We start from the raw sequence: 23,332 nt of genomic DNA, 5'->3' as shown, positions 1-23,332 counted from the left end.
TGTTACGAAATTGATCATCAGGAGCCGATGGGGAGAAGGCACACAAACGCGCAACACAAACGTACCTATGGTAGGAGACGCAGAAACATCAAGTCCGCGAGCAAGGGCGTCAGGCGCATCGCACCGCAGAAGCCATTGTCCACTTGGACACACAACCTGGGATGAAAAGTCAGCACAAGCTCCAATGGCTCGAGTGCATGTGGCAGAGCGTGCTAGACGTCGACATTTCAGACTGACGTGTAAAAATTGAGTCGTCATTCCATTGGTCAGAGACTCTAGTTTGCGGTTATGGGTGTCATCAGGAAGGGAGGAAGGAGGATGCGGAGCGCGACAAGACAGAAAACGTACCTTGAGCTCGGGATGCTGGAGGATGTAAAGACAAGAGAAGTTTGCGAAAACGCTGGCGGGAACAAAATGTTCTGCTGGTGTGGGGCCTGTGTGGTGGAGCGCACGAGGGTTCACGTAAGCAGGTCACGGGGTCTCGTGTCGTCGGCGTGCCAGGATGTTGGGGAATTAGCGTGAAGGGCGCGGCAGAGGCGCGGCGAGCTGCTGGGAAGACGCACGCTCACACTCTCCTTCACCACCGTTGCTATCAAATTTTCCCCCTCAGATTTCGTGATGCCTGAGATAGCAGAAGGTATGGTTATCGCGGGTGCAGCCTTGCTCCTGGCTTCGTGGACTGATGCTTGGTAGTCGCGCGAATCGTGCATTTCCTCCGGCTGCACCTGGTTGGAAAGAAGATTGCCAGTGCATCTGCCATTGATGACGGTAATGTCTTTGGCAAAGTAGGCACAAGTGGCGCGGCCGTTGAGTCGGCGCTCAAAGGCAAGAAGGTGAACAAACGACAGTCTGCAAATGCACAAGCAAGGGCTAATTCCAGCAGGTTGTTTCGGCGGGGAATCAAGGAAAGTACTTTTGGTGAGGCCACAATGCCGTGCGCCTCGTGAACGCCGCTGACCTCGGATAGGATCACGTTGGACAAGCCTCCACATCTTGTCATGCATTTTGGGATGACTGGTGAGCACCCATACGCTAAGTCTGAGTTGTGCACAGACGACTTACAATTGTTATCACAGGCTGGGTCCACATTAAGGGCGAGAAGACGGCATACACAAATTACTACAAGAAGATGAAGGACAGCGACCTCGAGCAATGGCCCCCGAAGTTCTGGAAGTTCCACTTGACGACAGAAGGAAAGCCCGCCGTAGAAGTGGCGTTTACCGACGCCAGAAGATTCGGGCGCGTCCGGCTCGTCGATTGCCCGGGTGCCGATATACGCAAGCACTCGCCTCTCGTCGAGAATGGACCGGATCCTGTCATTGATACAGACGTGTTCACTGAGGAGTATCTTCGCGGAAAAATGAAGTCTCGCCACGTACCCGTCAAAGCTCTCTTGCTGGATCAGACCATGATCAGCGGCGTGGGCAACTGGGTTGCCGACGAGACGCTCTACCAGGCCAAACTGCATCCGGAGCAGTACTGCGACGACTTTGACGACGCAGAGATTGCCAAGCTGTACGAAGCCATTCGTTATGTGTGTCAAACAGCGGTGGACAAGCTGGGCGACTCGGATCAGTTTCCGGAGCACTGGCTCTTCAACCATCGTTGGGGTAAAGGCGACAAAGGTAGCTCTGCGAAGCTGCCAAACGGAGAGAAGCTGGCCTTCATCACAGTCGGCGGACGGACGAGCTGCTATGCACCCGGTGTCCAGAAGAAGTCGGGCCGCGTCGTGGCTACTGCGAAGGTCGAACCGGTCAAGCTTGAAGCCAACGGGGATGGCGACAACAAAACGCATCGCAAGAAAAAGACGGCGCGCAAGCCCGCCTTGCCCGAGAACGATGGCCCGCCTGCCAAGAAACAGAAGAAGCAGCAGGTAAAGGTGGAGGACGAGCCAACGGCGGACTTGGGAACAGGGCGGAGGCGATCTGCAAGGTTGAGGAATTAAGCGTAGACAGCAAGCGTTGCGAATTGTCTGGTATACGCCGAGGCGAAACGCGGGAGAAGGACATGCAGAGACAGGCATTTGTGATTCCGCAGCTCAATGGATTCGTGCTTGTTGCCCGGCCAGCATCAAAAGCATGTTCAACACAACAGGGAGGTTAGATGCATGTTTGCTTGCCTGTGCGACATGCTCGATTGATGTGAGCGGGTACGCACAACCTGTGGGCAGCGCGCCTGAGATGCGCAGGCACCGAGGCGCGGCTAGGCAGGGAGGTTGGCTGTGAAAGGGCTACGGTGCATGTTCCGCAGTATCCCTTGGTGAGCATGAGAAAAAAAAAGAATGCGACTTTGCAACAATTTACATTAAGATGTAGTAGTACGAGAGATACCAAAACCCATCGATGCGTCGCTCCGGCGGAGTTGTACTGTCATTGTGCATAAAACGCGAAGTACGCGCCGGTACTTGACGCCCGCTGCAGACCGAGACTCTCCCACGTGTGGTGAGGCGGGGACCGCACTGTGGGGCTGTGCCCTTGTTTGTACCCGCTGTGACCGGGCCGAGTTGGTCCCTGCAGCGCCAACGCCAGTTGCTGGGGCAATTATTATGTCATCTACAACGTCAACGTGAACACAACGGACGATGCAGTGATTGTCCCACTGCCAACTGCACGACGTCCATGACCCATGAACAACAACCGCCCCAGCGTCGACGGCAAACCGGGCGCTGCGTTTGCATTTAAGCCCCGGACCAACCTCTCCTCCAGGGACTTACCCAGCTTTTCCAAGACATCCCGCGACTCCAAGACAGGAATCGACGCTGGCGCCCTCAGAGAAATCGGCGCCATGGTGAACGAGCGCGCGCCACCAAAGGCGCCTCTGCAGTCTCTCGATAACATCGAGAAACCATCAGAGAGCCAGCTGGGACGCGAAAGGTCCCCCGACGACGACGATGTTGCGGCCTTGATCAGCCACAAGGGCTGGGGCTCTATTAAGAGTAAATATCGAGACCCGTCGGCCGGAGCGACAAGCCACCCGACATTTGGCCACCCAACGAAGATGATGTCGTCTCGTAAGCAGAAGGCGAACATCTTTATTCAGCAGAAGAGCCGACCCGAACACCACCTTGGCGGTACCAAGATCAGTGGCCCACGACAGCCGAGCTACCAAGACCGCAAACCCCCACCACTGCCCGTCTTCAATTCGAATATCCCGCCCCGTAAAGCGACGAGCAGCTACGAGGACGAGGTTTTCTACACGGATCCGAATAAGGCGAGCTCCGACCTCAAGGCTCTCCTTGAGGGCGGGATGGACGATGAGGATGACGCCGAAGAGACGCCAAGTTCATCGGAGCCGAACAAGGATCTGCAGTCTGAGCCAGCCGCTGCTGCATCGACATCGCCCGCATCGGCAGAAGCAACCAAGACGGACCAGCCGAAGAAGTTTCGCATCGGCGACGATGGAGCGGTAGACGGTCTCAAAGTCAAGCTGCTGCCTCATCAGGTCGAGGGTGTCAACTGGATGCGTGGCCGCGAGCTTGGCCCGGTCAAGCGAGGCAAGGTTCCAAAGGGCGGGCTCCTGGCCGACGACATGGGTCTCGGCAAGACGCTGCAAACAGTCTCGGTCATTTTGACTCAACAGAAACCCCAGAAGGACGAGCCCGGTTGGAAGAAACAGTTCGAGGGCGTATCAAAAACGACGCTTGTTGTGGCTCCACTAGCTCTCATTCGTCAGTGGGAGCAGGAGTTCAAAGACAGAGTTGCCAAGACACACCGGCTCAAGGTTCTGGTACATCATGGGCCGCAACGGACGAAGAATTTTAAGGACTTGGCTTTGTACGATGTGGTCATCACGACGTACCAAATCCTGGTTTCGGAACATGGCCATTCGTCCGACGCCGAAGGTGGCCTCAAAGCTGGATGCTTCGGCCTTCACTGGTGGCGAGTTGTTTTGGATGAGGCACACACCATCAAGAACCGCAATGCCAAGTCCACCAAGGCGTGCTACGCCTTGCGTTCAGAATACAGATGGTGTCTGTCCGGCACGCCCATGCAGAACAACCTCGACGAGCTGCAATCACTTGTCAAGTTTCTGCGAATTGCTCCATACGACAACCTCAAGCAGTGGAAAGAACACATTGACGCTCCTCTAAAGAACGGCAAGGGCCACATAGCCATCCGCCGCCTTCACAGCATCTTAAGGTGCTTCATGAAGAGAAGGACCAAAGAAATTCTCAAAGAGGACGGTGCCCTCAACCCAGGTGGCAAGCCGTCTGGTGAGGGAGAATCGACAACTGGGTTCAGACATACCAATAGAAATGTTGTCACAGTCGCGGCAGAATTGACGCCGCAGGAGCGACGGTTCTACAACCGTTTGGCAGCTAGGGCCGACCAGAAGATGGAGGCCATGATGAAGGAAAGAATCAGTTACGCCAACGCCTTCACCCTCCTCCTCCGTCTTCGCCAAGCATGCAATCACCCGAAGCTGGTGGAAGGCAAGCTAGAAAAGGACAAAGACGCCATGTCCATCGGATCCAGCCAGAAGTCCCAAGACACAGACGTGGACGCCATGGCAGATATGTTTGCTGGAATGGGCATCGAATCCAAGAGTTGCAGCGTCTGTGGTCGGGAACTTAGCTCTGTTGACACAGAGCTCGGACGAGACAATTGCGCAGAATGTCACGACGACTTAGAGTACTTCAAGACTCATACAAAATCCGGAAAGAAGAAGAGAAGATCCAAGAAGAGCAAAAAGAAAACGAAGACCACGAAGCGCGAGCAAGTGGCGCAGGTGGGAGCAAAGGATGGACAGCACGCGGATGAGAATACGGAGAAGAAGCCGCCGCAGGCTCGCCGCCGGCCTCGAAATCGAAACGCGGTCATCGATAGCGATGACGAGGACGAGGCCGAAGGTAGCTGGCTTGTGGGAGAGGCAGAGCGCGGCCCCCTCAACCTGGGCAAGGCGGGAGGAGAAGAGGATGAGAACGCCGAAGGCGGTGGTGATTGGCTGGGCTCCGAGGACTCCGCGGACGAGGCGCTTGACGACAAGGACCAGAGCAACCTCAGCAGCTTTGTCGTGGACGACGAGGCTGCCAAGAAGGAGGACGGGTATCGATCGGTCGACGAAGCCTCGGATGACGACTCATTATTGTCTGTATCAGCCTTGACAAAGCAGATGGCATCCCAGACACTCGAAGATAAGCCCCAAAAGCCTGCAGACTTGTCGCAAAACGCTACGTCTGATGGCGCTTCTGCCTCTGAGGACGAAGCAAGCGATTCAGAATCCGACGCCGATGGCACCGACGACGGCTACTCCTCTGAAGACAGCTCTTATCATTCGTGGCCCTCAAAGTCCGACAAGGGCGTCGCTTCTGCCAAGATACGGGAACTCATCAAGATCCTGCAGGCCGAGGTGCAGGAGCACAAGTTCATCGTCTTCTCCCAGTTCACGTCGATGCTCGACTTGGTAGAGCCGTTCCTCAACGACGAAGGGTTCGAGTTTACGAGATACGACGGCAGCATGAAGAACGACGCCCGCGAGGAGAGCCTCCGACGACTGCGCGAGGATAAGAAAGTTCGAATCCTGCTGTGCAGTTTGAAGTGCGGTAGTCTGGGGTTGAACCTGACGGCGGCGACGAGGGTCGTCATCATCGAGCCGTTCTGGAACCCGGTAGGTCACACGTGTTCTGGTATGGTGAATTTACTAGAAAACAAAGACGCTAACAGATATTGCAGTTTGTCGAGGAGCAGGCCATCGACCGCGTCCATCGCCTCACGCAGACCGTCGACGTCACCGTTTACAGGCTCACAGTCGCCGACACAGTCGAGGAGCGCATCATCGACCTGCAGAACAAGAAGCGCCTGCTCGCCGAGCAGACCATCGAGGGCGGCGCCAAGAACGGCGGCAAGGGCCTCAAGCTCGCCCTCGAGGACATTGTCGACCTCTTCAAGCCCGGCGGGTACCAGCACGACGACGGCCAGGACGACGGCGACTACGGCGCGGAGGCCGAGGAGCGGCGCAAGGCGCGCCAGGCTATGAACGTGTTGCGCCGCAAGCCCGTGAGGCAGGAGAGCTCCGTGTATGGCCGCAGGTGGGACTAGCGGAGGGAGGCGTGGACGGGTACGATCGATCGGTCATTCATCATGGGACTTGGTAGAAGCGCTGGCGTCTTGTGGGTGTGTGTGGGTTTAGACCAAAGAAGCCTGACAATACGGGCTATACATGTACAAGGGCGTGCACATAAACGGCGGCTGTTATACCGCAAGCGGGCTGATGAAGAAATGTTCTCACTACTGAACGGTATACATGATCCGCAGAATAGAGAACACACGGCAACGATACAAGCCCGCGGCCGCCGCTGGCATGTCTGTGACACCAACGAAGACATTCTCGTGTACACATTAAGCATTCAATGACAACCGAAACGGAGGCCCAAGGCTGGCTTTGCAAAATAACCCGACCACATTACGCTATCTACAGCAGACAAATGCGCCATTCCTTGTCCCCATGCTACCTAAGGCACTAAGCAGTCGTTTCAACCTGCACACACTTGCTCATAATTCCTAGCAGACTCGAGCCTAGCGGTAGTAGTCGCTCGGGTTCGGGGCACTGGGGCCGTCACCTGGCGGAACATAGGGCTTGTACTGCGGCTGCTCGCCGCCGGCACCCTGGCTGGGCAGCCCGTGGCGCGCATCGTAAGCTGAGCCATGGGGCTGGAGCGGCGGGGGAGACATGGACGAGTTGAGGGGTGCTGAAGGAGCCTGACCAGTGGGAACCGGCGGGGGTGCCTGGTCTGGGGGGTTGTAGCTCTGGTATTGTTGCTGCGGAGGCGGCTGCGAGTATGGGTTAGTCGGTGCGTGAAGGTCTTCCTGCGAGTATCCTGGGCCGGGATGCTGAGGCGCGAAGCCAGGGTTATGAGGCGCGATGGGCGAGTCGTAGACAGATGTCGCCAGCTCCTGAGCGCCGTAGGTGCTCTGAGGACGCTGCTGGCCGGGCGGCGCCTGTGCGTAAGGGGTTGACTGGCTCTGGGCAGCAGGTTGGGAGTAGGGGGTATAAGTTTGGGGCGGCGGCGAGGTCGGCTGTTTGCCATGGGAGTTCAACCGAGGGGAGTGCTCTCTCGGAGGGTATTGCTGAGGTGCTCCTCCTTGCGGTTGCGACGGGACTTCAGAGCCGGCGACGTAGAAGGGAGCGGGCGTGCCCTGCGGTTGGCCCGGAGGCTGGAAGTTGGGGGGCGGAGAAGCAGCTTGGTGGAAGGGTGGTTGCTGTTGGTGATCTGAGCGACGTTGTGAGCAAACAACCTATCAACTAAATCCGGCATGAGGATCGATGCTTACCACCCGCTGGGCCTTGGCCGTAAAACCCTTGGGGTTCCTGAGGGGGCTGTCCTTGGACGGGATAGCCAGCGCCGCCTGGGCCATAGCCCTGGCCAGGAGGCGCGGGTCGCATGGCATACTGGTGATAGTTGTGCTGGGGTGGGTGAGCCATGGACGATTCGAGGAGAGCCTCGTAGTCTCTCCGAGCCTTGATGAACTTTTCATTCAGCTGCGTGAAGTCGTCTATCATGTGTCAGTGATACACTAATTGTCGGTGACGGTGACAGAGTTCCCATACCCTTCTTCTGTGAATACTTCTCAATAAGCTTGATGAGCTTGGGTCGGATCGCCAATGTCTGGTGATACAGCTTCTGCTGCTTGTTAGTCATGCCTGACGCGCCATGTACCGCCACAGGCTGGGGACCATACCGAGATCTCTTCGTTGTCCTCCTCGCGAGGCCCTGTGTTGGAAGCGCTCAGCAGCGTCAAGAGCTTTTCCACGTTCTTGATCTCCGCAAACACCTCGGCCTCCATCTGTGCCTCGCGCTGCAGTTCATCCGGCGTTGGGTCCGTCAGCTTCTCGACATAGTTGAGGGGGAAAATGCCAGTTTTCCCCTTGAGCGATCCTCGCCACCAGTCCTTGTACACGCTCTCGAGGACGGCAATAACGTCGCCCTTTTTGAATTCCAACTCGCCGGCTTCGGACGGTACAAAGTCGTACAGCGCGCGCACTCGGCTGACGGTCGCCGCGGTCGTGCCGGAGGATACTGGAGGCGCGGGGGTCGAATCCTGTTGCCCGCTCGGACCGGGCTGGGAGCCGGAACCGGCCGGTGTCGCCTTCTTGCGCTCCTCCTCCTGCAGGCTCAACTTCAAGGCCATCTGCAGCTCGTCCTCCTCCTTCTGACGATCCGACTGGGTCAGGCCTTGCTTTTGAGGGGCGCTCGGAGCCTGCAGCGTCGGGTTGCTCTGCTTTAGCCTGTAGTACGCATCGTACATGATGCCCAGCTCGGAGTCCTTGCTGAACATGTCGCTCCAGTCCTTCATCTTCTCGAGAATCTTGGCCTTCACCTGGGTATGGGTATTGCGGTCGTTGGCCAGCTTCAGCAGAGCGTCGGTGAAGGCGCGGCTCGAGACTTCGCGGTGCATCGGCTTGCCACAGTTCTGGCACAGGGCGTGGGCGAGCTGGCGAAGCAGTGTCAGCATTCAAGCACGTATATCGCTCCCTTTCGAGCGCACAGGCGTTTCCGGGAGGGCAAAGGAAGCGCTGGAAGGAGTCGACAGGGCAACGAACCTCAAGCGTGTACAGCTGCACGTTGGCGTTGCGGTGCGCAAGCCGCTTGATCATGCTCTGGACGGCCTCCTTGGGTCCATTCTGGTCGCCCGATACCTTGTCGCACACCTCGATGATGGCGCCCCAGTCCTCGGACGTGAGGTTCTCGTCGGTCGCCTTGCCTGCGCCGCAGTGAGAAAAGGGTCATAGTGAATGGTGAGCTCGGGGGTTGCCTACCGACGGCCTCGTCAAAAGGCCCTGTCGCTGCTGTGCGAAACATGGCCGGTAGCTACGCGTGACGTGAGATTCGGCGAGCTTGCGATAGCTTCGGGGCAGGCTGCAACGTTGGGGTCGTGGCGCTTCGCTTCTTCGCAGGCAAGCACCCAGTCCGTAGAGTCGGGAGATGCGGGTAGCCGTTTCGAAGAAGAAGGAAGATATTTGATCCCTGGCGACAGATGTCCGCCTCGTGTTTGGGAAGTGGAGGAGTCGACGTGGTGGAGGCAGCTCGGTTGGTGGCGACGCAAGGTGCCTTGCTCAGTTCATGTACTTCGCCCTAGGGGCATGCGGGAGCAGCGCAGCCTGGCCGCCGCAGTATTGGGTGGCCATCCGTCATACTAGCCGGGCTGAACTTCGTCATCAGCTCGCCTGCGGGGGGCAACCCAGCCTCCGCGCCTCCTGCGGCGCTGCACTGATTACGTGGTGCCAGCACCCGAGCTTCATCCGGCGCCACCTGCGAGAGCGCGCCCAGCGTCACACGCACGTACAACAGCAGCAAGTATCCTTGCCTGCCGCGCAATTCCTCGGAAAGTCGTCGTCACGCCTGGCTGTGAGGGTTCATAGAGTAGGGTACGACAACCGGTCGCTATGGGGTAAGTCTCTCCTCAAGACACTTGTATTGACCTCACAGTACGTATCGCAGCGCCTGCATGCCTGCTTCAATCTCGACGCAAATCCAACATCTCCTGTCCCAGTACAGTATACGACGAGCCCCCAATGGAGGCCCAGTGGCTCTCCAGGACTCCTAGCCCTACCACACTCCTACCATTTGTAAAGCGGCTGGGCCTTGCCCGTCATGTGAATGAACCATTCTGTGTCAACCAAATGCGATCCTGAGTCCTGAACGCCAAACAAAATATGCCCACGAATCCAGTCGTCGAATACACAGTGGGTGCATGTAGTTGCGGTCAGTCGCGCGCACTCGATGCACCCATCGTTCCATATATTGGAACATGCTTGCCACGTGCCTCTCAAAAGGAGGGCACCGGCCTCAGTAACAAGACATGCGACATCATGCCCACCCACGTCTCGTCGTACCATGTTGTTCAGACGCCGAAGCGCTTCCGCCTCTCGCCTCTTCCAGGCTGCGTCGTCCGTGAGCGTCCATCTCGGACAAGTCGAATACAAGTGGCTCGGATTCTTCGTCAGCTCTGCCCAATCTACTAAGGGAACCAGTGAAGCTGCCACGGGATGATTGTGGCGGCGTCTGCCTCGCAGCCGCTGCTTGCAGACCGGCGTACCGTCGCCGCGGGAAAGGCGAGCTCGATTGAACCGATGACGGTATCAGGCTATCCGGCGGGTTGTCCTCCGCAGATCCGCCTTGCATGACCTCGGTCGAGTCGGTTGCTTGTATCTCTGCGGCAGGCTGCAGGCCAGCCGGAACATCATCTCGCACTGCCGAGCTGTCCTCCAGCTGCATTTGCCTGCCGAGAAGCGTGCTCATCGTTGGAGGCTCTCGGTCATCGGCGCCGAGACTTATGCTACGATGTGCCGCAAATGCCAGATCATTGTCCTCATCGTCGACGAGGGCCCGAGTCTGCTGAGCAACTGAGCTCGATCGCCGTTGGTACGACTCGAGCCGCGGTGACAACGGGATATCAATGGCCGTTGTACCTTCCTGGGTGATGGTACTTTCTCTGCTTGGCTCCGGAACCGTAGCGATCTGCCGACGACCACTTCTCGAAACCACCCGGCCAGACGTGCTATAGTCGATGATGGAATTCTCGCTCAACCTGGAAGGAATGGCCGGCGTGTGTGGTGTGTGAGGCGATACTGGCTTGCCCGGGGACGTTGATGTCGACACAGAGGCTGGGGCAACCATGCCCGGCACGCTCGTCAGCTGCCTGCTAGACGAGCTGGACGAGCGATGCATCTGCATCGACGATGTCATTGAGTCCCCCAAAGCATTGTTGGACTCCCTCATCATGTGAAACTTGGACAACTGAGCTACTGTCCTATTGGTGGCGGAATCGCCACGCTTCGCAGGCTCAAAGCTCTTGAGCGTCTTCTTGCTATCCAACGCCTTGAGGAAATCCGATATATCATCCTCTTCGGCTTGGATGGAGCCAGAGCTGGCCTGTCCTGCCTCCGCCAGAAGGCCCGACCCGGGCTGTGCCACGGACGACGCCAGGCTCTGGCGACCGCTGCTCGATTGCTCTTCATCACCGCCCTTGGTTGCGCTACCAATGGACAGGCGTCCGCGGCGGTGAGTGAAGCTACTGCTGTATCGACTGGTCGATGCAGGTCGAGGAGACCCAACCAGTGGGGCGTCGGCTGTCCCCGAAGCAGGCGGGCCGCCACGTAGAGACGCAGGCATGCCCGCCGTCAAAGACGAGCGGTTCCTGGGCTGCGATCCGACGGGCAAGCCAACCGGTCGACTCAAAGAATGCGTAGATGCAGGCGACTCCGAGTCCAACGTCCTCGGTACCGGCGACCCAGACAGAGACCCAGCTTTAAATGGCTGGAAAGACACCGATGTTCTCCGTGCCGGTCCTTCACCTGGCCGCTGGGCCCGAGATGATGATGGGCGTATGGGCAAGGAGTTGGGAGGGTCGATGCCGGTATGAGCTGGAAATGAGGCAGGAGGAGAACTTGTGTCTGAGCCTGGCGGCTTCACTGCCCTCAGCGCTGAGATTGGACTTGTACCAAGGGGTCCATCTCCATGGAAGGTTGAAAGACTGCCATATGTTTGATGAATCTCACTTAAGGCGGGACCTCGACGATTGTCGCGGAGGGAGCCGACCTCGGCCCTCGCCTCCCGCGACCGGTCTCCATGCTGTGGCAGTGACGGTTTGAAGAAGTTCTCGTCAACTCCCATGAACCGAGAACTCAGCAGGGACTCCGCGTCGTCGATCCGGAAGCTGCAGTCATTTCGATAGGTGACAGAAGCACTCAGGCGACCAACAGGAACGTCGAGATCGCCGAACATATATTCGGTCACCGGGTCTCGCCTACCATCGATGGAGTGCCTTAGGCGGTCAGGGGTCGATCGGGCCGGCTCAGACATGCGAATGCGGCAGCGAGGAGTCAGCGCCGGGTGGGAATTCTTGGCTGCGCTTTGGCTGGCGAACTTCCATGCAGGCAACAGACGGGTTGTAAGGAATAGGGTTCTGAAGAAGACAATGGCCTTCTTGTAGATGGTCGGCAGGATCAGTCCGAAGTCCTCTGAAGGGCTGTTGCCAGTGGCTTTGAGCTCAACGCGCCAGCGCTCCAGGATGACCTGCGTGTTCTTGCTTGCCGAAACGGGGGAGTTGCTGCTGCTCGACAGTCCTGATGCGTTCAGCTGTTCCATGACGTCCCATCGCTTGCCATCGTCGTCAATGACGACAAGGCTCTGGCTTTCCTTAAGGGAGGATGTGTCCAAGTAGACTTCTATTATCATCGGTGGAGGTTGATTGTCGAGACTACCGCAGCTCTTCCATACCTTGAGCTCGTCTCGGAAATCGTCTATCTCGTCGGTCTCGATTTGGAACTGGATGGGACGTTAGACTTGATCGGCGAGGTCTTCCGTATTGCCAACTCGGGGCCGTACCCATTTGTTCGGCTTTCGCATGCCATTCGCGCCGCGCGTGATCTTTACTTTTATCCTGGAATCAAGAACAAGAACTGCGGCTTTGGCGTAGAAGTTCTGCGGCCAACGTAAGCAACTCGACATCAAGGTGCCTGCCTCCGGGGGCTCCAGGCACGAACCTGCACGATCTGGTCCAGCTTCTTTATTGACTCGGCCGGGAGGCTAGGGGATGAGGGCGCTTCGACGGTAGGGGAGCTCAAGCTGTCCCTGCCAGAGACGTTGGAGCCTGCTCGCGGTCGTGAGCCCAGCGCAGCTTCTCTGGCGGTGTTGGGTCGGCTTTGGTTCGCCTGAGGCGATGATGTCGGCGAGGAGAGCCTCGGCGGCACACGAGCTTGTTGATGCATGGCGGGCGAGGAGAGGGTACAGGGAGCGACGGGATGGCGGGCGGATCAGGAACGGTTTGGGACATTGATGGAGAACCGGGCTTCCCTTTCCATTGTCGAGCCGAACGTGTAGTGGACGGAAGGGTGACGGGAAGGGACGGTGAGGCGTGGAGATGGAAATCAGAGTGCCCTGGGCAATGAGTTGTCGATGCGGAGAAGGACGATGGGTGAACAATGGTGCGCGGATGATTCAAAGTGTAGAAATGGGTTCGCTGGGGACGAGCCCAAGCTGCATCACCCCGAGGACAGGACAAGACAGGACAAGGCGGCAGTCAACGAGCGGTCCGGGGTGTGCAGCTCTGGGCTGGCTGAGAGCGAAGGGTGAATGGATGGATGGCCAGGGTGGATCGCGGAACCGGCAACAGACTGGGGTGTATCGTCCGTGGACCGTCTGGAGGTCGCTGGTTGCCTGCGCGGGATCCGCAGTTGAGGCTGATGAGATGGCGGACTGGAGGAGCAGAGGGGCCACAGACGGGGAAGCTGCACAAGGCCGCAGACCCGATGCAGGACGACAGCAGAAGGAGAGGCAAGGGCCGGGAAGTGGAGGAAGGGAAAGGCGAGACGACTCGCTGGAGCCGAAGATGCGTGCAGGACGCAGATGCGCGAGCGGGCTGTCTCTGTCCGTGCGGTGCGAGGCGAGGCGAGGCGAGGAAAGCGTCGCGGTTGCTGCTGCTGTTGGCGGCACTGAGGTGGCTGATCATTGAGGTGCGGTGCGGCCGCTAGGACTGGGTGACAGGGAGGAGGAGGGGTGCTGGCGCCGATGACTGCAACTCCACAGGACCCGACATCCGCTGCGACCTTGCAGGCAGTGGAGGTACCTGTGACGCTGTGCGACCGTGCCCGCCTGGGTGACTTCAAGGTTCTCCACTGGGCAGGCTCACTGCCCACAGACGCTAGCGGGCGGTGGGCTCTCCCCAGTGGAGCAAGGGGACCGCGTCGAGTCACAGGTGATTTGAGGGGGTGGCCCTCGTGATGGCAGCACCAGCACCAGGCCCCCGGCTTTCGTCATCGGCTCGCACCTGAGCAACAGTGGTCACCCTCCGATCACGCAAAGCCCGCGCATTGTGAGCACAACCGCCAACTCGGCCTGCGGGATGGCATCACCGGCGGCACGAGTGAGAGGAGTTGTCGCAATCGGCAGCAACAGCATCAGCGGCAATGCACCACCACCCGCACCAGCTCCAGCGGCAGAAGCGAGCAACAAACGGCAGCCGTCGCCACAGTTGGACTGGAGGCAACAATCGGAGTCACGATAAGGTACCGGGGGCCACCAACAGGCAGTAATGTCGGGACCGGCAGTACTTCGAGAATTGAGCCCGCCAACTCGACTGGTTGGCGGCGTCAATTGCGGACACAACACCACTCGCCGGCTTCCACGCTAAGGACGCACGCACGATGCGGGAAGTGATAGGTGAGAGATAGGATAGCAAGCACCCTGCTGGCTAGTCACGCACCCACCCTGGTGGCCTTGCTTGTGAAGACCAACGACCGCACTCGTCACCCATGAGGTGCCCTCGATAATACAGTATTCGGAGCTGCTGACTTGCCAGGAAGCACACTGATGAGGAGCCGTCCCAAACGTGTCGTCGTCCGCGGTCTTCCAGGCTCATACCGAGTGGCTTGTGGCGGCCACCAGTCATCGCCACAAAAGTGAAGAATGCTCCTATTCTTGAGCCCTGAGCCACTCGGTGTAGTACGCTGAACCTAAATAGGCTTGTTCAGCCGTTGACTATGATCCGTAGTATGTACACCGATGCATAGGTGAAATACTCGGCCGTTAGGCAGGATACACCTGGTCGCCCACTTTCAAACGCTGTGGACCATCACTCCATGAAGGTCGTTCAAACCGCACATGGATTTGCTTGCCGCTTCTTCCAATAAAGCACATTTCTCAATCTGTGCGGTTAACTTGGCTTCCAGGCCATCATGTATCAATTATGCGTGTGAGCAACGACGGCACATGCAACGAGAGGTTTGAGGGGACAAGTAGCGAGGCTGCCAAGCGTCGGGGCGTCAAGTATACCGCTGCTGATGAAAGCTCTGCTGTAGCTACACTGCCTGGGAACTTTATTCAGTGGCTAGGCCGTCCCCAACCTGCGGTCGACGTCTTTGCAGGAGCGCAGCAAGTATCGTCGCTAGACGGGGCGGCCAGGCCTGACTGGCGGGCATCATGAGCACTTACAGCATTGGGGCGGACAATAGCGGAGGGCATTCATAGTTGCAAACAATAGTAGACAATCTCCGGGTTGTTTGGGGATCACAGCTGAATGCACGGTCGATCCGTTTGCCTGATCGTGCCAACTCCACGGTCCTTTGGGCGACAGTTATCGCCAGTTCTCCAATAACTTCATGATATATGAAAAGGCGCAACAGTACTGCTATTTTATAAGCTTTCAGAAGGCCTTCGGCTGCGGAGTAGCTGCCGAGTAGGTACTACTTGTGCCAAAGTCTTGCATGTTGTGCCGGTGCAGTGACTTGGGTGATTTCGCGACGTAGCTCCGTAGTAAACGTTGTGCTCATGAGGCCTTACGAACATATCCCTCATTGAGAAAATGGCGATGGGATCGTATTGACATTGATGAAACTCTCTGAGAAGCGCGCATCATTCGGCTCTGGCTTGCATTCGTCGTGCGCTCAAACGAGCGTGGTGTGGGTTGAAACTTCCGAAGCCCCAGCAACTCCTGCTCTTCTCCTATTGTTCACCCATACAACACCTCCTCTTCTCTTCCTCCTCTCCTACACAGCTTTTGAGAAACTTCCCTTCTCTCTCTACTGTTAAACAACCTCGCCCTTTGGCTTCTCTCTCTCTCTCTCTCTCTCTCTCTCTCTCTTTCTTCTTTCCCTTTCCCTCCTCACGTTTCTCTTCTTACTTCCCTTCTCTTGACGTACGTTTCTCTCTCTCTTCTGACGCCCATCTCTCCTGCTCTCCCTTCTTCAATCAGTGCCTCTTTGCCTACTCTAGTGTTCCTCCATCTCTTCTCTTCTCCCGCTCCTCTCTCCCTCCTTTCACCCACTCTCTCCACAACCCAACTCCCTTTCGCCAACTTTCCCTTCGCACTGCATCTTCAGCTCAGCATTGAACTGCTACAACTTCTTGAAGAGTTCCATCACCTCGAACTTGCGACTGCATGTACTAAGACTTCTCGTGCGGTTCGCTAAGTTCTGAAAGCTGCGACTAGCCTGCCCGACGATCGAACAACCGCGTCAGAGCCAAAATGGCCGATGTCGACCCTTCGATGAGCGATGGCGATGATCACGGTGGTGATGGGAACGGTACGAACGGCACGAACGGCGCAAACGACTCGAACAATGCCCACGTTTCGAACAATGCGAATGTGGAGAACAGCACTGATGACGAAGACGTCGAAGAAGACCGAGAGAATACCAACGATGGCAGTGAAAGCGATACTTCCACCGACGACAGTTCTGAGATCGCCGAGCTACTCGCCAGCGATACGGAAGGTGAAGTGTCCCACGAAGGGATGACGCCGGAGCAAACCCAGGAGCTGGAGACGATCAAGGACAAATCACGCCGCCGACGGCAGCTCATCCGGGCATATCATGGACGGGTCCAAGATCTGAAACGCAAGAATCGGGAGCTCCGAGAGCAGATCAAGGCTCTCAAAGAGCTGGTGAAGAGTTTGCAGCCTCGTCCCCGGCGTACTAAAGAAGTCAGTATTTGAACGCTTCAATGAATGCAGGTCAAGTTCTAACTCTTTACGGAAGACCTGGCGGATCCATCTTCACAAGCTTCATACCGGAGTACCGACAGTGGGCTTCGGTACCTATGAGAAAGTTTACAAACTGGCTTGTCGAGAAAGCAACACGGCTCCTCATCCTCAGAGAGTGCATCCCGATCTCGTCCTCGTTTCGCATCAAGAGGCCGACATTATCCCACCGAGCCGATATCTTACCTCACAGGCCCATTACACAGGGGCCGTTCCGCTTCCTCTGAACATCATTGCTCGCGTTCTGCGCTTTGCACTGTACTTCCCCGGTGAAGTTGTTCATGTCCTCACGCGTCTGGACTCGCAAGAGGAGCCTCCAGTACAGCAACGAGCTCGGCAGTATAGCCGGCTGCATCGCTTTCACTTGGGAAGTTCTCCCGTGAGTCTCACGCACACCGCAGTCGAACCGAATGTGCTCCTGGCGCCTCTCAAGGCGTCGAGGTTTTGTCACTTCATCGGCTGCAACATCTTCTATGGAATGAACACGTTTGCGTTCTCATCTCTTGGCGAATTTGGCTTCTTCTGCAACGGAATCGTTCGTTCCCCCATTCCCAGGGTGCCTTGTTCTGTGGGCTGACCTTGAGATTACAGGGAGCAAGACTGCAACGTCTGCAGCATCTCGAGATCCTGTGGACAGGCTCGCAATGGCTGACATACCCGATTTCTGATCAGGGAAAATTCACCTCGCGCCGAACCAGGCCGCTGATGCATTTCACTCAGATGCTCAGACTCAGAACCTTGGTGGTTCACCTGCAGGAGGGTGTGAGCGATACCCTGGACAAGCGTTCTATGTATACCAGGCGCAACTATGAGCCACGGCAGGTGATGCGCTTCCTGCAGGCCAAGACGCTTGGACAAGAGAACGTCAGACTCTCTCGGAATCTGCGCGGCCTGCAGGGTATCGACAACATCAGACTTCTTCGAGGCCTGGAGTCGGTACAGTTCCTCGACTGGGATCGTTGGTTTGAACGACGAGTCCGTACGCCAATCAAGGACCAAACCTTCCAGGACGACATCAACCGGGTGGTTCTGCTGCCAAAGGAGGGCAATGAGCTCGCCAAATCGGCCCTGAGACGCCTAGCGCCCCTCAATCGCCATTGGGACCCTTCTGAGGAGCAATGGGAAACACTCCGCGCTGTCTGCCCAGAATTGGGTCGGCGTACTTGCACCGTGGCACCTGCCCGTCCTTCCCCGTCGCTCACGTTGCAGTCGAACGGAACCTCGTCCAACACCGCCATCGTTCTGACCGATTCTTCAGACGACACCGACTCATCGGACGATGACAGCTCCAGCTCCAGCTCTGACGGAAGCGGAAGCAGTGGACCCGCAGGTTCAGGGTCGAGTTCGGGATCAGGTTCGGACGATGACAGTTCTGACGACGACGGCGACAATGTCGGTTCGGGCTCGGGCTCCAGCCGTACAGGAACTGTCGCCAGAACAAACACCGAGGAGGCTGGCTCGCGTTCTGCCGTCATGGTAGACTTAACCGGGGATAGTGATGAGGAAATGGAAGATGCTCCTGGCAGCAGCCGTGGAAATCACGAACCAGGAGACGTGGACATGCATGACGCCCCGGGTTCGGTCAAGGAAGAACATGAGAACTCCTTGTTCGTGCACGACCCTTCGTTCGACCAGGCTTCAGTGGCTTATAGACACTCCGGATCATCGAACGGGCCTCAAGCTTTTGGCTCTGTTATGGGCAGCAATGATGGTAATGGCAGCAACGGCGGCGCTGTGCCTCGTTCGGACGAGAGCAGTTTGTTTGTCAGATCGGAGTACGCCGTCGATCTGACTGGAGATACCGACACTGAGTAGACAGATATAGGGAGGTATTTGCGGGTAGACAGGAAACGGGAGGAAGACAGGTAACGGGGGAAAGGTGGGCAACGGGGGCAACCGGGGGAACCGGGGGAACGAGGGGAACCGGAGAAACGACAGGAACCGGGGAAACGAGAGCAACCGGGGGAACGAGGGGAACGGGGGGAACCAGGGGAATCAGGGTTATCGTGGGAACGACAGCAACGATGGGAACGGACGGGACATTACTTTGCTGGTGTTGGGGGCATTTCACGGGTTTATCAGCTATCACAAGTCGAAAAGTTGCTATCGCTAGATCAGGACGAGAGAACGAACCTTATTCTTTATTATCATGCATACATGAGTGGATGGCCATGTCAAGTAAGCAGACTTGTCAATCAATTCATGATACATATTTGTCGCTCGAAACCAGTCTAGGCTCACGATCTTGGTGGTGCGCGGTGCGCGTTGCCTCCCAAAACGCCAGATGTCTAAACCGAAGCCTCATAGCCGTGTGGTCTATGCATCTATATCCCTTTCCCGGTCGTATCTCATAAGCACAAATAGAAATGCAAGCCGTCAAAAGCGAGGGTAAGGGGGAAAAAGGAGTACAAAAGCCTTTGGGCGCATATAATACTGGTTCTATGACCTGCTCCATGCTAAGAGCCTGCGCCGTCGCAAAATGCAGCCCGCGTGAAAAATGAACCAAACGCCGCTGCTTGGGTATCATGGGCCTAGAAGCAATGCTGGCGACTAAATCAAATAAAATGCCGCCGGAACCCGTGGAGAGACATGTAAAGGAAAAGAAAGTGCGTCTGCGGCATGGGACGACTCAATCGACCTCGACTTGGAAGCCCACGGCGTAGCGCATCCCGGTCGAGTCCAGGTCGATGGGTATGATGCTTAGGGCGTTATTGAAGCGCTGGCCGTTCTTTTTGAAGTTTTTGACCTTCAGCTGAATCTCTTGGCGGGATCGGATGGCCCTGCGCATGCGCTGAATCGAAGACTTGTCGGTGCAGGCGCTGGCGCGGGATGGTTTCACGCCGCCAGGCGTCTGCAGGAAGCGGCAGTTGCGGCCAATCACCTCAGACATGGAGTAGCCGGTAAGGTCGCAGAAGGAGTCGGAAGCGTAGACAATGGGCTGATCGGGAAGGTCGAGGTTGCAGAGAATCAGTGCGACGGAGCAGTCAACGGCGCCGAGCTCGATCTGAGGATTCGGGCGGCACATGATGCGCAGCTATGGGCCACTCGGGTCAGGGTCTCTCTCGGCAACGGTCCCGGGGGCGTGGTGGGAGCAAGGGGACTCGATGGGAAATGACGAGTCGCATGGGATGGCGGGTGGCTTGCTTACCAGAATGCTCATCATGTCGTATCCGGTCGCAGAGTAGAGGCCGGGGTAGATGACGGGATCCTCGAGCTCACGCCAGCTACCGCGCGGAGCCGCGGCCGCGCCGTTGTCATTGTCACCGGCAGACTGGGTAGGGAATTGATACTGTCGGACCTTGCGTCAGCCACGCAGCCTCCATCATGCGATGCCATCCACACGGCCGTGACTTATACGTGCAGCACGGGGGAGGACTTACATCCAGGGCCTGGACCTCCCAGGGGTTCATTGGAGGTGGTGCTTTGGACGCCATGGCTGTGTATCCGCGATTGTAGGCGTGGGAGGGAAGGGGGATGTTTGGATGGACGGGTGATGTGTGTATGGAGAAGGAGAAGGCGGAATGAGAGGCAGCAAGGAGGGTAGAAGAGGTATGGAGTGTCGATCCGGGCCGCGAGGATCAGGGGATCAAGGCGCAGGCCGAGCCGATGCGGATATCACGTATAAGTGGAGGCAATGTATGGATGTCGATGAGGATGCGGATATCGATGAGGCCCTGGCCTGGCTGCAGCCAGCGAGGGCTACGGCAGTGGGCAGGTAAGTTATTAGTCCGTAGTACCTTGGAATCTTCGATCATGCGCCCCCTGCCACCATGCCATGCTTCGTACCGAGTGAACCGGTTCCACTAGGCGACTAGAACGAGGCCGCAGATGGGCGCAAGTAGTAGTCGGCGACCTGTGAAGCTCGCGGGACGCTGGGGCGACGGGCACGTACGCAGCACGCCAGCCAGGCCTGCTTGACGCATGGCCGCCGGTCTAGGTGCGGACGAGCGGGTCCGGCCAGCCATGGGCAGAGTAAGACGGGCGATGGCCAAGGTTAGCGGCCAGATCGCGGCCATCGCCAGGCCACCGTGGTGATCGGAGGCGACGCGGGGACAGACTCAAGGTATGCTTGTCTGCAGGGACCGCGGCGCCGGGGAGCGCCATGCACAGGGGGTGTCCCGGGCACCCGACGACCGTCTTGTTGGCCGCGACCCGGCACCTAGCCGAGCAGAAAGCACGAGCCCGGTCAGCCCAAGGCGTTGGAAACATCGCTGGAGGGACTGGAGGCGACGAAGTGTTAGGCCGGTAGCGCAGCCTGGCCCAGGCGCTGGGCGTGCTGGGTTGAGGCGCTAGCACGGACGGCTCCCGGTAGGCGTCCGGATTGGGCCGATGAGAGGTGCCAGCCCGTCGATTGACGATCGATGTCGATGCCGAGCGCGTCATCTGCCACGGCGATCTGGGCCGCGCGAGCAAGTCGACACTCTGTCTGGCCCCCCGCCGGTCCAGACCCCGTCAACCCGTGCCCGTGGACGGCGCTCCGTGGTCGAAATTGCATGTTGCATGTCGCACGTCGTTGTCCGTCTCTGTCGCGAATCGCGCCCGATCTCTGGCATCGGGCTTTTGCCAACCTCAATGATGGACCGGCACTTCAGGCTGCGGCGTCCGAGTGTTGGCGCCGTTGGCCCTTGCTGCCCTGCCCTGCCATGCCCTGCCCTGGGCTGATTGACGCCGTCCGTCTAGGCTCAAGCCGTTGCCGCCTCGGCAGGAGCCGCATCGTCATGTCCCGGCGGCGTCATCACATAACATCGCGTCGGGTCGCATCGTGTCGGCATCGCCATCGGCATCGCCATCGACTGCTCCCTCTCTCTGTGCGACATCACGCCTGTGGGAGCCTCGTCACGTTTTGGTGCGACAGCTGTGACGACGGCAATGCAGCCGGCTCGTAGTGCCTCAAGCCTCGTGCTTTGTGACGGGCAGTGCGGATGCAACAATGGCAGACTTGAAGCTCGGTCGCAACAGAATTTCGTGACATGTCTTGGCCACGTCGCGGCACGAGGCCTGCGAGCAAGATTCATGCCTTGCCCTCGCATCGATGAGCTGAGGTGCCGGGGTCCGCTTTGCGTGGGTTGCGGTTGGGGGAAATGGTCCCTGCCATCTGCCACCCATGACGCACCTCAGCCAGAGTTGCCCCAAGCTGCTGCCCAGAGGCACAGCACCCGCCCCTGCACGGGCCAATTGCAGTTCCCGGAGGGCACTTCCACGCCTGGACGCGTCCTGTCGCGTTGCCCCACCACGCCATCCAACCTGGACCTCGCATCGCAACTTGCTTCGTTCTGCGGCCCTTGCCGAAGCCACCCCGTCTCCCATCTGCCGTGAAATCCGCCTACCAAGCTCGTTGACCGCCCCCCCCGGCTGTTTGCCATGCCGCGTCTGGTGAACCGCGGAAACGCTGCCGCCGCTTCCGCCGTCCCGGACCTGCCTCCGTACGAGCCGCCCTCCTGTCCGCTCAACGAGACCGCCCGCAGTGCTCTCGGCCAACTCTCGAACAACCGCGGCACTGTGCCCTACGAGTCACAGATCAAGGAGTCCATCCGAGGGCTTGGTCTTGGTGTTGGAGATGTGCATGAGCGTCTCTTCTCCCAGCAACAGCGGCTCGAGGGCCTTCGCGAGCGCCGCCGCGAGAAGGGCATCACCGACAAGTCGCCCGAGGAGGAGCGCCTCGAGGAGCACCTCGCTTCCTTCGAAGATGAAGTCGACGCCGTGACTCGCGAATCCGAAGAGACCCTTCGCGGCCTCATCGATATGCGAAACGAGCTCGAGGACGAGGCCGTCATCCTCGGCGAGCTGTACACTACCGCTGCGACGTCCCACGCTGCCATCGCAGCGGCCGCGCAGGAGCGTCGCGGCGCTGACCTCGGCCCCGAAGACGACGATGAAGAGGATGATCGCAAGGCGGAGCCCGTGCCCAGCACACTCAACACTCTCAAGGAGCTGCGTACGCGGAAACACGCAGATTACAGCAAGCTCACGCCCTTCCAGCGCTACGCCAAGAACAACGATTACGCCGGCTTCAAGAAATTGTGGCACGATGCCGCTGCGGGAGACGGCGGCGCGCCATTGCCCGACGCGTCTCGCTGGTTTCGTTCCAACGGCCAGCCCGTCATGGACCGCCCCGGGACCAACAACCGGAGGGCCACTGCAGCTCCCGGCGAGGAAGACGACGACGATGTTGCCGTCGCACGCGAGTTCGTAAGCTTCAAGTGCCCGTTGACATTACGGGACATGGAAGAGCCGTATAGCAACGTCAAATGCAAGCACACGTTCGAGAAGAGCGCCATCCTGGACTACCTCCCTCGCACGGGGGTTGTACAATGTCCCCAGACGGGCTGCTCCGAGGTGAGTCAACGGTGTTTCCGGATGGTGTGCCGGTCTTGAATGCCGGTCTTGAATGCCGATCGTATGCTAACGTTGGACATTGTAGACATTCTCGCGTGCAAGCTTTGAGGAAGACTTTTTCCTCGACGAGCCGATGCTTCGACGCATTCAGCGCGCGCGGCAGACTGAGCGCAATAATGACCTTGATGAGGACGAAGATGACGAGGAGGAGGAGGACGACGAAGAAGACCAAGCTTCAATGGTTGTCGGCGGTGCAAGACGTGTTCGAGGCCGGATGCCGAAACCCGAGCCGGAGTGATGGGCTATATAGCTAGAAATGTGGCACTTTGATGATAGATGAAATGATACCCCTGAGTTGGCGAGCTCGGCCACTCAACATTGCCGAGACCGGCAGACGTGTTATGCCATCCCGAGCTGTGTGGAAACTCTGTGGAAAGGGCAAGGGGAGCAAGAGGAACGAGGGGCATTGGCTATAAGCGCGCGACCTGTAACGTGGTTGCTGTCTATTGAATTGGCTT

The 23,332-nt window shown here is 58.1% G+C and overlaps 6 protein-coding genes across 6 annotated transcripts; 4 read left to right on the top strand and 2 right to left on the bottom strand.

The window, feature by feature from the left end:
• Window positions 1–618: 618 nt before the first annotated feature.
• On the top strand, window positions 619–1,945 carry PLICBS_006045 (uncharacterized protein; the record flags this gene model as incomplete). The annotated part of the gene is made up of 5 exons (XM_065600854.1): window positions 619–637; window positions 694–833; window positions 884–918; window positions 968–1,017; window positions 1,077–1,945. 5 exons carry the CDS (start codon window positions 619–621, stop codon window positions 1,943–1,945), a joined length of 1,113 nt encoding a protein of 370 aa, XP_065456926.1.
• A 680-nt stretch (window positions 1,946–2,625) lies between these two features.
• Window positions 2,626–6,038, top strand: PLICBS_006044 (uncharacterized protein; the record flags this gene model as incomplete). Its single annotated transcript, XM_018319791.2, has 2 exons — window positions 2,626–5,607; window positions 5,673–6,038. The coding sequence occupies 2 exons, from the start codon at window positions 2,626–2,628 to the stop codon at window positions 6,036–6,038; spliced, it is 3,348 nt and encodes a 1,115-aa protein (XP_018182265.2).
• A 477-nt stretch (window positions 6,039–6,515) lies between these two features.
• Window positions 6,516–12,711, bottom strand: PLICBS_006043 (autophagy protein 13; the record flags this gene model as incomplete). The annotated part of the gene is made up of 10 exons (XM_065600853.1): window positions 6,516–7,210; window positions 7,272–7,493; window positions 7,549–7,621; window positions 7,680–8,432; window positions 8,542–8,702; window positions 9,136–9,143; window positions 9,563–9,608; window positions 9,835–12,268; window positions 12,329–12,424; window positions 12,487–12,711. 10 exons carry the CDS (start codon window positions 12,709–12,711, stop codon window positions 6,516–6,518), a joined length of 4,713 nt encoding a protein of 1,570 aa, XP_065456925.1.
• A 3,254-nt stretch (window positions 12,712–15,965) lies between these two features.
• Window positions 15,966–18,293, top strand: PLICBS_006042 (uncharacterized protein; the record flags this gene model as incomplete). Its single annotated transcript, XM_065600852.1, has 4 exons — window positions 15,966–16,389; window positions 16,880–17,013; window positions 17,070–17,615; window positions 17,688–18,293. The coding sequence occupies 4 exons, from the start codon at window positions 15,966–15,968 to the stop codon at window positions 18,291–18,293; spliced, it is 1,710 nt and encodes a 569-aa protein (XP_065456924.1).
• An 814-nt stretch (window positions 18,294–19,107) lies between these two features.
• On the bottom strand, window positions 19,108–19,912 carry PLICBS_006041 (uncharacterized protein; the record flags this gene model as incomplete). The annotated part of the gene is made up of 3 exons (XM_018319786.2): window positions 19,108–19,512; window positions 19,627–19,767; window positions 19,859–19,912. The coding sequence occupies 3 exons, from the start codon at window positions 19,910–19,912 to the stop codon at window positions 19,108–19,110; spliced, it is 600 nt and encodes a 199-aa protein (XP_018182260.1).
• A 1,927-nt stretch (window positions 19,913–21,839) lies between these two features.
• On the top strand, window positions 21,840–23,112 carry PLICBS_006040 (uncharacterized protein; the record flags this gene model as incomplete). Its single annotated transcript, XM_018319784.2, has 2 exons — window positions 21,840–22,814; window positions 22,900–23,112. 2 exons carry the CDS (start codon window positions 21,840–21,842, stop codon window positions 23,110–23,112), a joined length of 1,188 nt encoding a protein of 395 aa, XP_018182258.2.
• Window positions 23,113–23,332: the final 220 nt, after the last annotated feature.

Source organism: Purpureocillium lilacinum (assembly GCF_023168085.1).
Source record: "Purpureocillium lilacinum CBS 284.36 DNA, scaffold_4, whole genome shotgun sequence".
Lineage (NCBI taxonomy): Eukaryota > Fungi > Ascomycota > Sordariomycetes > Hypocreales > Ophiocordycipitaceae > Purpureocillium > Purpureocillium lilacinum.
Note: the sequence above shows the minus strand (reverse complement) of the source record. Positions and strands in the feature narration are given on the sequence as shown.